The sequence below is a fragment of the Cherax quadricarinatus genome, chromosome 65, assembly GCF_038502225.1.
Source record: "Cherax quadricarinatus isolate ZL_2023a chromosome 65, ASM3850222v1, whole genome shotgun sequence".
NCBI lineage: Eukaryota > Metazoa > Arthropoda > Malacostraca > Decapoda > Parastacidae > Cherax > Cherax quadricarinatus.
Window position 1 is genome coordinate 3,417,787 of NC_091356.1, and position 14,097 is coordinate 3,431,883.

At 38.9% G+C, this 14,097-nt stretch overlaps 1 protein-coding gene across 5 annotated transcripts in view; it reads left to right on the plus strand.

The window, feature by feature from the left end:
- Nucleotides 1–14,097, plus strand: part of LOC128700490 (very long chain fatty acid elongase 7-like) — a 75,597-nt gene that overhangs the window by 53,395 nt on the left and 8,105 nt on the right. For all 5 annotated transcript variants that reach the window (XM_070098869.1, XM_070098867.1, XM_070098868.1 and 2 more), the window contains exons 2-4: nucleotides 74–248; nucleotides 4,793–5,088; nucleotides 13,387–13,467. In XM_070098869.1, coding sequence (XP_069954970.1) covers nucleotides 182–248; nucleotides 4,793–5,088; nucleotides 13,387–13,467 — 444 coding nt within the window. In that variant the 5' untranslated portion in view covers nucleotides 74–181. The remainder of the gene's footprint in view (nucleotides 1–73; nucleotides 249–4,792; nucleotides 5,089–13,386; nucleotides 13,468–14,097) is intronic.

The following is a 14,097-nucleotide window of genomic DNA, read 5'->3' on the forward strand; positions in this document are numbered from 1 at the left end:
GTGTGTGTGTGTATGTTTAATGGAAATTGCTTAAATCATTAGTAATAATAATTAATAATAATTATCATTGCAGAGAAGGTTCTTGGTGAGAGGATCAGCTGAAGCCACAGCTGGCCACAGTCACTCGCAGCCAGCTGCAGATAGACACAGTGAACCACGGTCAGTCGTCGTCAGCCACAAGATGGCACTCTGCTACAACATTAACAGCCAGGAACCAGCTGCACCTCGCCTGAGCAAGAATGAGAAAGGTACGGCAAGTCTTAGAGATAATCCAACCTGATGCAGTAAACCCTCTTAAAACGCACGGTAGGCCAGTTTAGTAAACTCTCTTATGGAGCAATGTTACCAGTTGTGGTAACTACCACCCATGTGATGAGTTGTGGGATAACTACCACCCATGTGATGAGTTGTGGGGTAACTAACACCCATGTGATGAGTTGTGGGGTAACTACCACCCATGTGATGAGTTGTGGGGTAACTAACACCCATGTGATGAGTTGTGGGGTAACTACCACCCATGTAATGAGTTGTGGGATAACTACCACCCATGTAATGAGTTGTGGGATAAACACCACCTATGTGATGAGTTGTGGGATTAATACCACCTATGTGATGAGTTGTGGGATAACTACCACCCATGTAATGAGTTTTGGGATAACTACCACCCATGTAATGAGTTGTGAGATAACTACCACCTATGTGATGAGTTGTGGGATTAATACCACCTATGTGATGAGTTGTGGGGTAACTACCACCCATGTGATGAGTTGTGGGATAACTACCACCCATGTGATGAGTTGTGGGGTAACTACCACCCATGTGATGAGTTGTCGGTAGTTAACATCTAAAGTAATCAATGACTTAAATTGGTGTAATAATAGACTAATTAGTAATTAAAATAAGATAATTAGTAATAACAAATTAGCAATTTTGAAAAAATAATCATAATTTTAATGAACTAAGCAACAATTCTGAAAAAAATTAGTAATTTTAATAAACTAAATCAGTAACTTAAAGTAATCGAAAATTTAGATAAATAATCACCAAAAGGGAAGGATGGAGGAAAAGACAGGGAGAGAAGGAGAGGGGGAGAGTGAAGTAAGGGGAAGGGGGTGCAGGAGGGGTGTCAACAAAGAGGGGAGGGAGGGAGGGGGTGCAGGAGGGGTGTCATTAAGGAGAGGAGGGAGGGAGGGAGGGGGTGCAGGATGGGTGTAATTAAAGAGGGGAGGGAGGGAGGAGGTGCAGGAGGGGTGTCATTAAGGAGGAGAGGGAGGGAGGGGGTGCAGGAGGGGTGTTAACGAGGAGGGGAGGGAAGGAAGGGGTGCAGGAGGGGTGTCATTAAGGAGGGGAGGGAGGGAGGGGGCGTGGCTTACAGGACTCATAAAATTCTAGGCACGTCTCAACAGGTTTTACTCAGTTTTTTTCCAGTCACTTTTCATTTGGCCTGTAGATGATGATGGTGGTTGTGGTGGTAGTTATGGTGGTGGTTGTGATGGTGGTTGTGGTGGTGGTTGTGGTGGTGGTTGTGGTGGTGGTCATGATCGTGGTGGTAGTGGTGGTTGTGTTGGTGTTGGTGTTGGTGGTGGTGTTGGTGTTGGTGGTGGTGGTGGTGGTGGTGGTGGTGGTGGTGGTGGTGGTGGTTGTGGCATCATAACGAAGATACAAACTAAAGTCATAGAGTGAGCTATCATTAGGACAACGTTTTACTAAATAACTTCTTCTAATCATATGGAATTATCCACGGGGAAAGTGGAGAAGAATCCGTCCTCCGTAAGCCATGCGGAAAGTGGAGAAGAATGCTTCCTCCGTAACCCATGCGTGTCGTAAGAGGCGACTAAAATGCATAAATTACTAATTACGATAAAATCTCACATGGAGCTTAAGTCATAGTGTCATGAACGGACAAACAGGACAGTGGTAGTGTTCTGTGTTTTACTAGACCAGGTCCCTAGGGACCTCATGTGCTCCAGTGCAGTGTTTTATCACATCTTATAACATAATTTTTTTTGTTTTTGACTGGGTGGGCCGGTTAGCTAATAAAAGCCTCGGTTGAGCTAGCAAAAAAGTCTACACAATAGGTCATCGACTGACACCGTCAAGGAAAGAGAAATAATCCCATTGTAGATAAAAGCAAAATATCACATATCAGACTGCGAGGGAGAAAACGCTTGTTATTTTTTTATATATACTTCCTGTACTTCCCTGTTTCTGTATGTGATTTACTCACTGGGCGAAGAGTTGCAAACTTATGAGTAAGTGCTAATTCATATGACTGGAAATATTTTATGTTATTATAATAGTAGTGAATCATTTAAAGAATGTTTAAGACCTGATTATTAAAGAACAGACACAAAAGACAATTAATAATTGAGATTAATATATTGTTACATTTACCTAGATATATCTTGTAGATATATTTACCTATATATCTTCTATAATGAGTAATGAAAGTTATAACTGACGCTAAACATGTTGTGTACGAATGGTATATAATACCGACAAGATGAGATTAAGACACATGTGCAACATCTGGGTATCTTTATTGTAGACGTTTCGCCATCCAGTGGCTTTATCAATACAAATTCTCCACGACTATGGTGCTGTTCGCACCTACTCCTAGGTTGAGGGACTGATTACCTCATCTTCTGTACATAGTTCTACTGTCTTCAAGTTATGTCCTAGAATTTATATTGATAAAGCCACTGGATGGCGAAACGTCTACAATAAAGATACCCAGATGTTGCACATGTGTCTTAATCTCATCCTGACGCTAAACATCATGAGGGAGATGAACATCAAAATGGTATACAATACTACTACTACTACTACTACTACTACTACTACTACTACTACTACTACTACTACTACTACTACTCTGCACCTCTCCTTCCGACAGTATTTAAGTCTCCGCACTGTCGCTTGATCTTCAGATAGTTCCTGACTATAGAACTGAACTTCTCCAGGCCGAGGGACTGACAACCTCAAATTCTACGACTACAAGGGTGATGGACTGATTACATCGTCTTCACATCTCTACTGTTCCTGCCTATTTTCTGTATTCGACTGAAGAAGCCTACTGTGTAGGCGAAACGTTTCGGAATAAAGTTGTCTAACTGTTGCCTATGTGTCTTACCTAACATCATGAGGGAGAAAGAAGCATTGCTATATAGAAAATTGATATTTAACACTTCAGTGATCTTCACTGATAATGTAAGGAAAGGTAACGTAGGTCCGTTACTTGGCAAACCAGGTAGCATCGTCACGCTAATGATTTAAGTAAACGCAATTCAGAATTCAGTAACAGAATTCTTGGCTTCATATCTAGAAGTATAAATAATAGAAGTCCTCAGGTTGTTCTTCAACTCTATATATCCTTGGTTAGGCCTCATTTAGACTATGCTGCTCAGTTCTGGTCACCGTATTACAGAATGGATATAAATGCTCTGGAAAACGTACAGAGGAGGATGACAAAGTTGATCCCATGTATCAGAAATCTTCCCTATGAGGATAGACTGAGGGCCCTGAATCTGCACTCTCTCGAAAGGCGTAGAATTAGGGGGGATATGATCGAGGTCTATAAATGGAAAACAGGAATAAATAAAGGGGATGTAAATAGCGTGCTGAAAATTTCCAGCCAAGACAGGACTCGCAGCAATGGTTTCAAGTTGGAAAAATTCAGATTCGGGAAGGATATAGGAAAGCACTGGTTTGGTAATAGAGTTGTAGATGAGTGGAACAAACTCCCGAGTACAGTTAGTGAGGCTAAAACGTTGTGTAGTTTAAAAAATAGGTTAGTTAAATACATGAGTGGGTGTAGGTGGGTGTGAGTTGGACCTGACTAGCTTGTGCTGCTGGGTCTGGTGCCGTGCTCCATCCTTGAGTGAAGGTGACCAGACTGGGTGGGTCATTGGGCTAATCCGGGGGGTCTGGGTCATTAGGCTTATCCGGGGATGAGACATGGGCCTGCTCCGCATGAGTCAGTAGTCCTGTTGCAGTGTTCCTTCTTTCTTATGTTCTTATGTTTATACTTATTTCGTATTGTAGTGCTTACCTGGAGGTTACCTGGAGGTTATTCCGGGGATCAACGCCCCCGCGGCCCGGTCCATGACCAGGCCTCCCGATGGATCAGGGCCTGATCAACTAGGCTGTTACTGCTGGCCGCACGCAGTCCAACGTACGAGCCACAGCCCGGCTGATCCGGCACTGACTTTAGGTATCTGTCCAGCTCTCTCTTGAAGGCAGCCAGGGGTTTATTGGCAATTCCCCTAATGCTTGATGGGAGGCTGTTGAACAGTTTTGGGCCCCGGACACTTATGGTGTTTTCTCTTAGTCTACCAATGGCGCCCCTACTTTTTATTGGGGGCATTTTGCATCGCCTGCCCAGTCTTTTACTTTCGTAGGGAGTGATTTCTGTGTGCAGATTTGGGACCATTCCTTCCAAGATTTTCCAAGTGTAGATTATGATATATCTCTCCCTCCTGCGTTCCAACGAGTACAAGTCAAGTGCTTCCAAGCGTTCCCAGTAGTTAAGGTGCTTGACAGAACTTATACGTGCAGTAAAGGATCTCTGTACACTCTCTAGATCTGCGATTTCACCTGCTTTGAATGGAGATGTTAATGTACAGCAGTATTCCAGCCTAGTGAGAACAAGTGATTTGAAAAGGAGTACAGATACGGGAATGTTCCGTCTAGAATACAAATGTTGGAATACCACTTTAATAATCCAGATTTAAACCCACCTGAGGCTTCATTTAAATAACTGCAAAACAATAATATATTTCTTGATTTACAGAGGAAATCTCCGAGCTGAGATGGAACGGATGGCGGGCCGGAGTCATTACCTTCCTCAGTGCGGTATATGGCCAGATGACCTTGGCCAGACAGCTACCTCCAGACCCTCGGCAAGACTCCTGGCTTCTCATGAGGTCTCCCATACCTCCTCTCCTTTTCTCTCTCTTCTACATCGCTGCTGTCACCTGGTGGGGACCCCTTTATATGAAATCCAGAAAGCCTTTCTCTGGACTCAGGAACGTAATGATGGCATACAACGCCTTCCAGGTCATTTATTCTGCATGGCTCTTTTACGAGGTGAGACTAATTCAAATTTATACTTGTTCTGAATCAAGGAGAGATTAACCGTATTATTATTATTATTATTGTTGTTATTATTATTAACTAAAAAATGGAATATATATACGCTGAGATGTATAGGGATTAAAATAAACTCTCAGTGTATTTACACTGGGAGTTCATTTTAATCTCTATTATAGGGATTCAAACATTCTAGGCTGGTAGCAAACAAATGGTATGCAGTCTAACTGTTCCTTGTGTAATCCGAACGCTTTGATCCCATTAACCAATCATCCTCACTGCCTTTGTAACTTCCAAAGCTACGATAATTACTGTATCTACATACTTCCAAGCAGCAAACAGGAAACACACTGTAAATATAAGTCACACACTTCCTATCGTTTCTGATGTGAATCAACTAAGATCAATATTGTATGTACACTTGAAGGGGTATATATATATATATATATATATATATATATATATATATATATATATATATATATATATATATATATATATATATAATATGTATATATATATATATATATATATATATATATATATATATATATATATATATATATATATATATATATATATATATATATATATATATATGTGTGTGTGTGTCGTGCCGAATATGTAAAACTAGTCAATTAGCAAGAACTCATTTAAAATTAAGTACTTTCTGAAATTTTCTCTTATACGTTTAGAGATATATTTTTTTCATTAATGTTAATGTAAAAAAATTTAATTTTGCACCAAAGTGTTCAGTGGTCAGTCGTCACGTGAGGTCACAGACCCTGAGCTGCTTTGGGGATTAGCGTGGACAGTTACAAAGCATGGCTTGCTTCTGCAGTGTTTTAAAAATTGAGGATGGAGAGTTGAAGGAGGAAGTCTTGCTTCTCCAAGAGGAAATTAGGAGGCTGAAGGTCCACCTCAATGGGTCTGGGAGAGAGTGTGAGGTGGCTGGAGTTGTGGGGAATGAGGCTTCTAGCAGTGAGGTGCAGTCTGTCTCTCGCTGTGAGGAGGCTGTAGGTGGGGAGGCAGCAACGGCTACCAGCAGTGAGGTGCAGTCCAGCACCTGCTACAAGTGGCGAGTGGTAACCAGTAATGGGAGGAGAACCAGAATAAGGAAAGTTAAGAGTGAAGATCTGAAGGTAGGAAATCGCTTCTCTGTTCTTCAGGATGAATGTACTTCAGTGGCCAGTGAAGGTAAGGGTACTACTGCCCCTGCAACCAGAGGTAAGCGCATTCTTGTGGTTGGTGACTCTCAGGTAAGATATATTGACTGTGCTTTTTGTAATAGGAATAAGAAGATGAGAGATAGAGTGTGCTTCCCTGGAGCTGGTGTTGGGGACATAGTTAACAGGCTGGATAATATCATGTCAGGTAATGGGAACAAGCCCATTATTCGTCTCAGTGCTGGTGGAAATGATATTGGGAAGGGTAGGGGAGAAGAGCTGCTAGGTAAGTACAGGTCAGCTATAGATTTCATTAAGTCTAAGGGAGGGGTCCCAATCATATGTAGCATCTTGCCTAGAAGGGGAGTAGGAAATGAATGGTTGTCTAGGGCAATTAGTGTAAATTGCTGGCTAGACAGATACTGCAAGGAACTTGCAATCCCATTCATTGACAACTGGAACAACATTTATGGCAAGCATGATATGTATGCAAGGGATGGGGTACATCTCTCTGGGGCTGGGGTGGTAGCACTTGCAAACTCAATTGAGAAGGCCATTGATGAAATGCCTATGATTTTAAACTGATAGAAGATAGAGGTATGGGTGTGTGTGGGAAACAAACAGGTTGCAACACTAGGGTTGGAAACAGTAAATGTATAAAAGGCATTCAGCATGAAGTTATAAATAAAGACAATAGATCAGGTCAGCAAACAAATGGGGACAGCAGAGGACAGTAAGGGACTAGCTCCCTTAAGGTTTACTATACTAATAGCAGGAGTGTAAGAAATAAGATAGATGAGCTAAGATTAATTGCAAGTGCAGGAAGCATGGATATTATTGCTATAACAGAGACCTGGCTCAATCTGAAAGATAGAGAGATGCCCTCTGAATGTCACATACAAGGCTATAAATTATTCCACACTGACAGGGTCAACAGGAAGGGTGGTGGAGTAGCGATGTATGTCAGAGACAATTTAAATTGTTGTGTTAGACAAGATATAAAAGTAGAAGCGTCAGCCACTGAATCTGTTTGGTTACAGCTTCTCGAGGGCCGAGAAAAACTAATTTTGGGTGTGATTTACAGGGCCCCAAATCTTGATAGGGAGTGCAGTAAACTTCTATGGGACGAAATTCGTAAGGCATCTACATACGAAAATGTTGTGCTAATGGGAGATTTCAACTATAGACAGATTGACTGGAGCAATTTGACAGGAAATTTAGAGTCAGGTGACTTTCTTGATACGATCCAGGATTGTTTTTTAAAACAGTTTGTGACAGAGCCAACTAGGGGAAATAACATCCTTGACTTGGTTCTTGTCAGTAGGGAAACACTAATTAATAATCTTGAGGTTAATGATGAGCTTGGGGAAAGTGATCACAAATCACTCAGTTTTAATATATCATGGAATTCCCCTAATAATGGCAATCAAGTCTCCGTCCCTGACTTTCGCTTGGCTGATTTCATAGGACTGAAAAATTACTTAGGTGGGCTGAACTGGAATGATCTGACTAAGGGTCAGGTAGGTGGTGATGGTTGCCGATATGATGCTTTCCAGGGCATAGTTCTAGCTGCTCAGTCAAATTATGTTCCAAATAGGGAAATCAGATCAAACAAAAATGATCCTAAATGGATGAACAATAGATTAAAATATCTGATTGGTCAAAAGAGAGGCATATATAGGCAAATCAAAAGAGGAGAGGGGCAGTTAAGAAATCGATATATTCAGTTAAAGAGAGAAATAAAAAAGGGAATTAGAAAAGCAAAAAGAGATTATGAGGTTAAAGTTGCAAGAGAATCGAAGACTAACCCAAAAGGATTCTTTCAGGTATACAGAAGTAAGATCAGGGACAAGATAGGCCCACTCAAAAGTTCCTCGGGTCAGCTCACTGACAGTGATAAGGAAATGTGTAGAATTTTTAACACATACTTCCTCTCAGTTTTTACACAGGAGGATACCAGCGATATTCCGGAAATGATAAATTATGTAGAACAGGACGATAATAAACTGTGCACTATTAGGGTCACAAGTGACATGGTCCTTAGGCAAATAGATAAATTAAAACCTAACAAATCCCCAGGCCCTGATGAGCTGTATGCAAGGGTTCTAAAGGAATGTAAAGAGGAGCTTAGCAAACCTTTGGCTAATCTTTTCAACAAATCACTACAAACTGGCATGGTGCCAAATAAGTGGAAAATGGCAAATGTGATACCTATTTTTAAAGCAGGTGACAGGTCCTTAGCTTCGAACTATAGACCAATAAGCCTAACCTCCATAGTGGGAAAATTTATGGAATCAATAATTGCCGAGGCAGTTCGCAGCCACCTTGAAAAGCATAAATTAATCAACGAATCTCAGCATGGTTTTACAAAGGGGCGTTCCTGCCTTACGAATTTATTAACTTTTTTCACTAAGGTATTTGAGGAGGTAGATCATGGTAATGAATATGATATTGTGTATATGGACTTCAGTAAGGCTTTTGACAGGGTCCCACATCAGAGACTATTCAGGAAAATTAAGGCACATGGAATAGGAGGAGAAATTTTTTCCTGGATAGAGGCATGGTTGACAAATAGGCAGCAGAGAGTTTGCATAAATGGGGAGAAATCGGAGTGGGGAAGCGTCACGAGCGGTGTTCCACAGGGGTCAGTGTTGGGCCCCCTGCTGTTCACAATCTACATAAACGACATAGATGAGGGCATAAAGAGCGACATCGGCAAGTTTGCCGATGACACCAAAATAGGCCGTCGAATTCATTCTGACGAGGACATTCGAGCACTCCAGGAAGATTTGAATAGACTGATGCAGTGGTCGGAGAAGTGGCAGATGCAGTTTAATATAGACAAATGCAAAGTTCTAAATGTTGGACAGGACAATAACCATGCCACATATAAACTAAATAATGTAGATCTTAATATTACGGATTGCGAAAAAGATTTAGGAGTTCTGGTTAGCAGTAATCTGAAACCAAGACAACAGTGCATAAGTGTTCGCAATAAAGCTAATAGAATCCTTGGCTTCATATCAAGAAGCGTAAATAATAGGAGTCCTCAGGTTGTTCTTCAACTCTATACATCCTTGGTTAGGCCTCATTTAGATTATGCTGCACAGTTTTGGTCACCGTATTACAGAATGGATATAAATGCTCTGGAAAATGTACAAAGGAGGATGACAAAGTTGATCCCATGTATCAGAAATCTTCCCTATGAGGATAGACTGAGGGCCCTGAATCTGCACTCTCTAGAAAGACGTAGAATTAGGGGGGATATGATTGAGGTGTATAAATGGAAGACAGGAATAAATAAAGGGGATGTAAATAGTGTGCTGAAAATATCTAGCCTAAACAGGACTCGCAGCAATGGTTTCAAGTTGGAAAAATTCAGATTCAGGAAGGATATAGGAAAGTACTGGTTTGGTAATAGAGTTGTGGATGAGTGGAACAAACTCCCAAGTACAGTTATAGAGGCCAGAACGTTGTGTAGCTTTAAAAATAGGTTGGATAAATACATGAGTGGATGTGGGTGGGTGTGAGTTAGACCTGATAGCTTGTGCTACCAGGTCGGTTGCCGTGTTCCTCCCTTAAGTCAATGTGACCTGACCTGACTAGGTTGGGTGCATTGGCTTAAGCCGGTAGGAGACTTGGACCTGCCTCGCATGGGCCAGTAGGCCTTCTGCAGTGTTCCTTCGTTCTTATGTTCTTATGTTCTTATAACAAGAGCAATTTATTTTAGCACAAGCCAACTAAATATGCTTTAAATACGTTTACAGTAATTTAATACTACACAAACACAATCAAATATATATTTTTTCGTTAGGTTCAGAATGATTTTGGCGAAATTATTGCATACACAAATTTTCACTTGTCCTATATGGCATGATGAGCGTTGCTGTTTACGCCAAGTTCGCAAGTTCTGCCTATTCGGTACGACATATATATATAGTATACACACACACACACACACACATATATATATATATATATATATATATATATATATATATATATATATATATATATATATATATATATATATATATATATATATATATATATATATATATATGTCGTGCCGAATATGTAAAACTGGTCAATTAGCAAGAACTCATTTAAAATTAAGTCCTTTCTGAAATTTTCTCTTATACGTTTAAAGATATATTTTTTCATTAATGTTAATGTAAAAAAATTTTAATTTTGCACCAGAAGAATCTTAGAAAACTTACCTAACCTTATTTTAACAAAAACAATTTATTTTAGCCTAACCCAACTAAATATATTTTAGATTTGTTTACAGTAATTTAATACTAAAAAAAACACAGTGAAATATATTTTTTTAGTTAGGTTCAGAATGATTTTGGCGAAATTATTGCATACACAAATTTTCACTTGTCCTATATGGCAAGATGAACGTTGCTATTTAAGCCAAGATCGCAAGTTCTGCCTATTCGGCACGATATATATATATATATATATATATATATAATCTATATTTATATATCTATATATATATCTATATATATATATATATCTATATTTATATATATATCTATATATATATATTATATATATATATATATACATATATATAGTTCCTTGATAATGTGAGTAGTCACGAAAGCGCTTGGAATTTCTCTATTCTTTCAGAGTGGTTGTTTTGCATATATATATATCTATATATATATATATCTATATATATATATTTATATATATATATATATATATATATATATATATATATATATATATATATATATATATATATATATATATATATATATATATATATATATATATATACATATATATATATATATATATATATATATATATATATATATATACATATATATATATATATATATATATATATATATATATATATATATATATATATATATATATATATACATATATATATATATATATATATATATATATATATATATATATATATATATACATATATATATATATATATATATATATATATATATATATATATATATATATATATATATATACACACATATATATATATATATATATATATATATATATATATATATATATATACATGCTTAGTTTATTTTAATACCTATGTCTGTATTCACGTAACCTCGACTGTTGGTAAACACTACCGCCTGCATGAAACAGTCATATCTAATGTGAGAGAGAAACATACTTGTTATCAAGACATTTATTGAGGAAACGTATCGCCTACCAGGGCTTTATCAGTCTAGTTCATACCGAAGAAGCTCTTAGTTGGCGAAACGTATTCTCGGTAAATGCCTTGATAATCGCATACGTGTCTGACAGATTTCTTTGACTAAGGTGTATCTAAAGAAAATGGGAAAGCCTGTTTGAAGAAGAAGGCTGAACACGCATCGAATTGACAAATTGATCTCCTTGTAAGTCAGACACGTTCTCCACTCTGGGAATTTCCAGGTGTCAGACATCATACACTATGAATGCACGAAGCTCCTCTTCAACTATGACATGAATCAGAATACTTGTCATTAATAATTCAGGGAACATGCAACTTGAGAATCCTGAAGCAAATATTATATAATATTTATGAGATTTAACCTTATAATTTCTTGGAGCATTCGCTAAGATGGTTTCACTTTTATGGATATCTAATTATTTTTTTTATTAATGCATCGGTCGTTTCCCACCGAAGCAAGGTGACCCAAAAAAGAAGAAACGCTTTCATTATCACTCACTCCATCACTGTCTTGCCAGAGGCGTGCCAACACTACAGTTCAAAAACTGCAACATATCTCCACCCCTTTTCCAGAGTGCAGGCACCGTACTTCCCAACTCCGGGACTCATGTCCGGTTAACTGGTTTCCATGAATCCCTTCATAAATGTTACTCTGCTCACTGTCCAACAGCACGTCAAGTCATAAATAAACATTTGCCTCCACTTGCTCCTATCTAAGACGATCATGCTTGCGGGAAGTCTAAGTCCCTAGCACACAAAGCCTGCTTTAACCCCCCCGCTTCCCTCACTCCAGTCTTTCCTGAGACTACCCCTACCCCGCTATCCTTCCACTACAGATTTATCCACCCTTGAAGTCTTTTCATTTTGTTCCATTTTATCTAAATATCTAAAAAACCTCAACAACCCCTCCTCAGCCCTCTAGATAACACTTTTGGAAGCCCAGATCTCCGTCTAATCTCCAAGCTACAGATTCTCTGCATAATATTCACACCACACATTGGCCTCAGACACGACATCTGGACTACCTCCAGCCTTCTCCTTGTTGCAACATTCACAACCCATACATTCCATGGATAAGATTCTTTGTGTCCACAGACTCTTCAGTGCACCACTCACCTTTTTCCCCCTAGTCAGTTCTATGATTCACCTCGTCTTTCATAGACTCATCTGCTAACAAGTTCACTTCCAGATATCTGAACATAGTCGCTTCCTCCAAAGTCCCTTCCTCCAATCTGATATATAATCTTCCTTTATCTAAATTTCTGTTATCCTCACCACCTGTGTATGTCGTCACCGTCTAAGCATTCCAGTTTTATTAGGTTATGTTTCGCACTGTGTACAGTTTATTAAGTCACGGAGGTAAATGTTGTCCATATATAAGCTTGTTCTGGAACTAGTCTCTCTCTCTCTCTCTCTCAGTATTATCTGCAGTACATTGTTTGGACCCGTCGTGGCTGCAACAGCTCACAGTTAACTCACGCTTAAAGAGGAAACTTTAAATAACTTACCGGTTCGTCCTGGACCATTATCAGTGTTACGATGCAATAACACAAGATTAAACTATCTCTGATAAAAACCATTGTGGCCAAAACTTACAGTTACACCTTAGTACTGACATTACTTCTAAGAAGAGAATAAACGTACTTAAAAAAAAGGGTGGAAATTTCTCCCAGAAGTTAGTTAAATATTTTCTTTTCCTCTTGCCTTTTATATATGTGTATATTATTTTTTTGAACTGTAGTAGAAATGTACATTGGGAATATGTATAACATACATTACATTACAAAACCTCTATTTATAACATATATAAACTTAAGTCGTAATTTTATTGGAACAATCTGGAACTCCTGCTGTCGAAACTACTATTCAAGTCTCTTTCTCTGTTTACACCTTGTATTTCTTTTTCAGGCTGGAATGGGTGGCTGGTTTGGTAGCTACTCGTTCATCTGCCAGACTTGTGATTACTCCAACAACCCCCAAGCTATCAGGGTGAGTGGCTTGTGAAATCATAATGACCCAATGTAAACATCTCACCGAACGGAGGCTTTCAACCCATAGCAAGGGAGGCCTAAAAGTAGGCCATGGGGACGAATATCCCGTTTGGTGAGCTATCATCATCAGGTCAACACAGACTGAATCATGCACTCGTAGTTTAATACACACTCGGAAGCAGGAAAGAGACACGAAGTTGCATATTGCGGCTTCTGAAGGAGACAATCCTCAGAGATCAAAATGTATATAGCTTTCCTAATATGCTGGTAATTCAGAGATTCTTCAGGCAGGGAAGAACCTTATGTGTCGACGATGCACCCACTGTGGAGTTTTATTATACGATATTTTCCCACAGTGTGACTTGTACGACGTTTCACACACTGTGGAACTATCATACAATGTTTCATTAACGATGTAACTTTATTGCGGGACGTTTCACCCAAAGTGACGACTTTATTTTACATTTCACCTGTAGTGGGTCTTCATTATGCGAAATTGGGGCTTTATTTGGCGTTTTACACATAAAGGGGAAGCCCCATTGTGAGTGAAACTTGATAAATTTCCACTGAGGGGTGAAACGTTGTAAAACAGACGTTCCCTGTGTTGAAAATCACCGAGAATCAATTG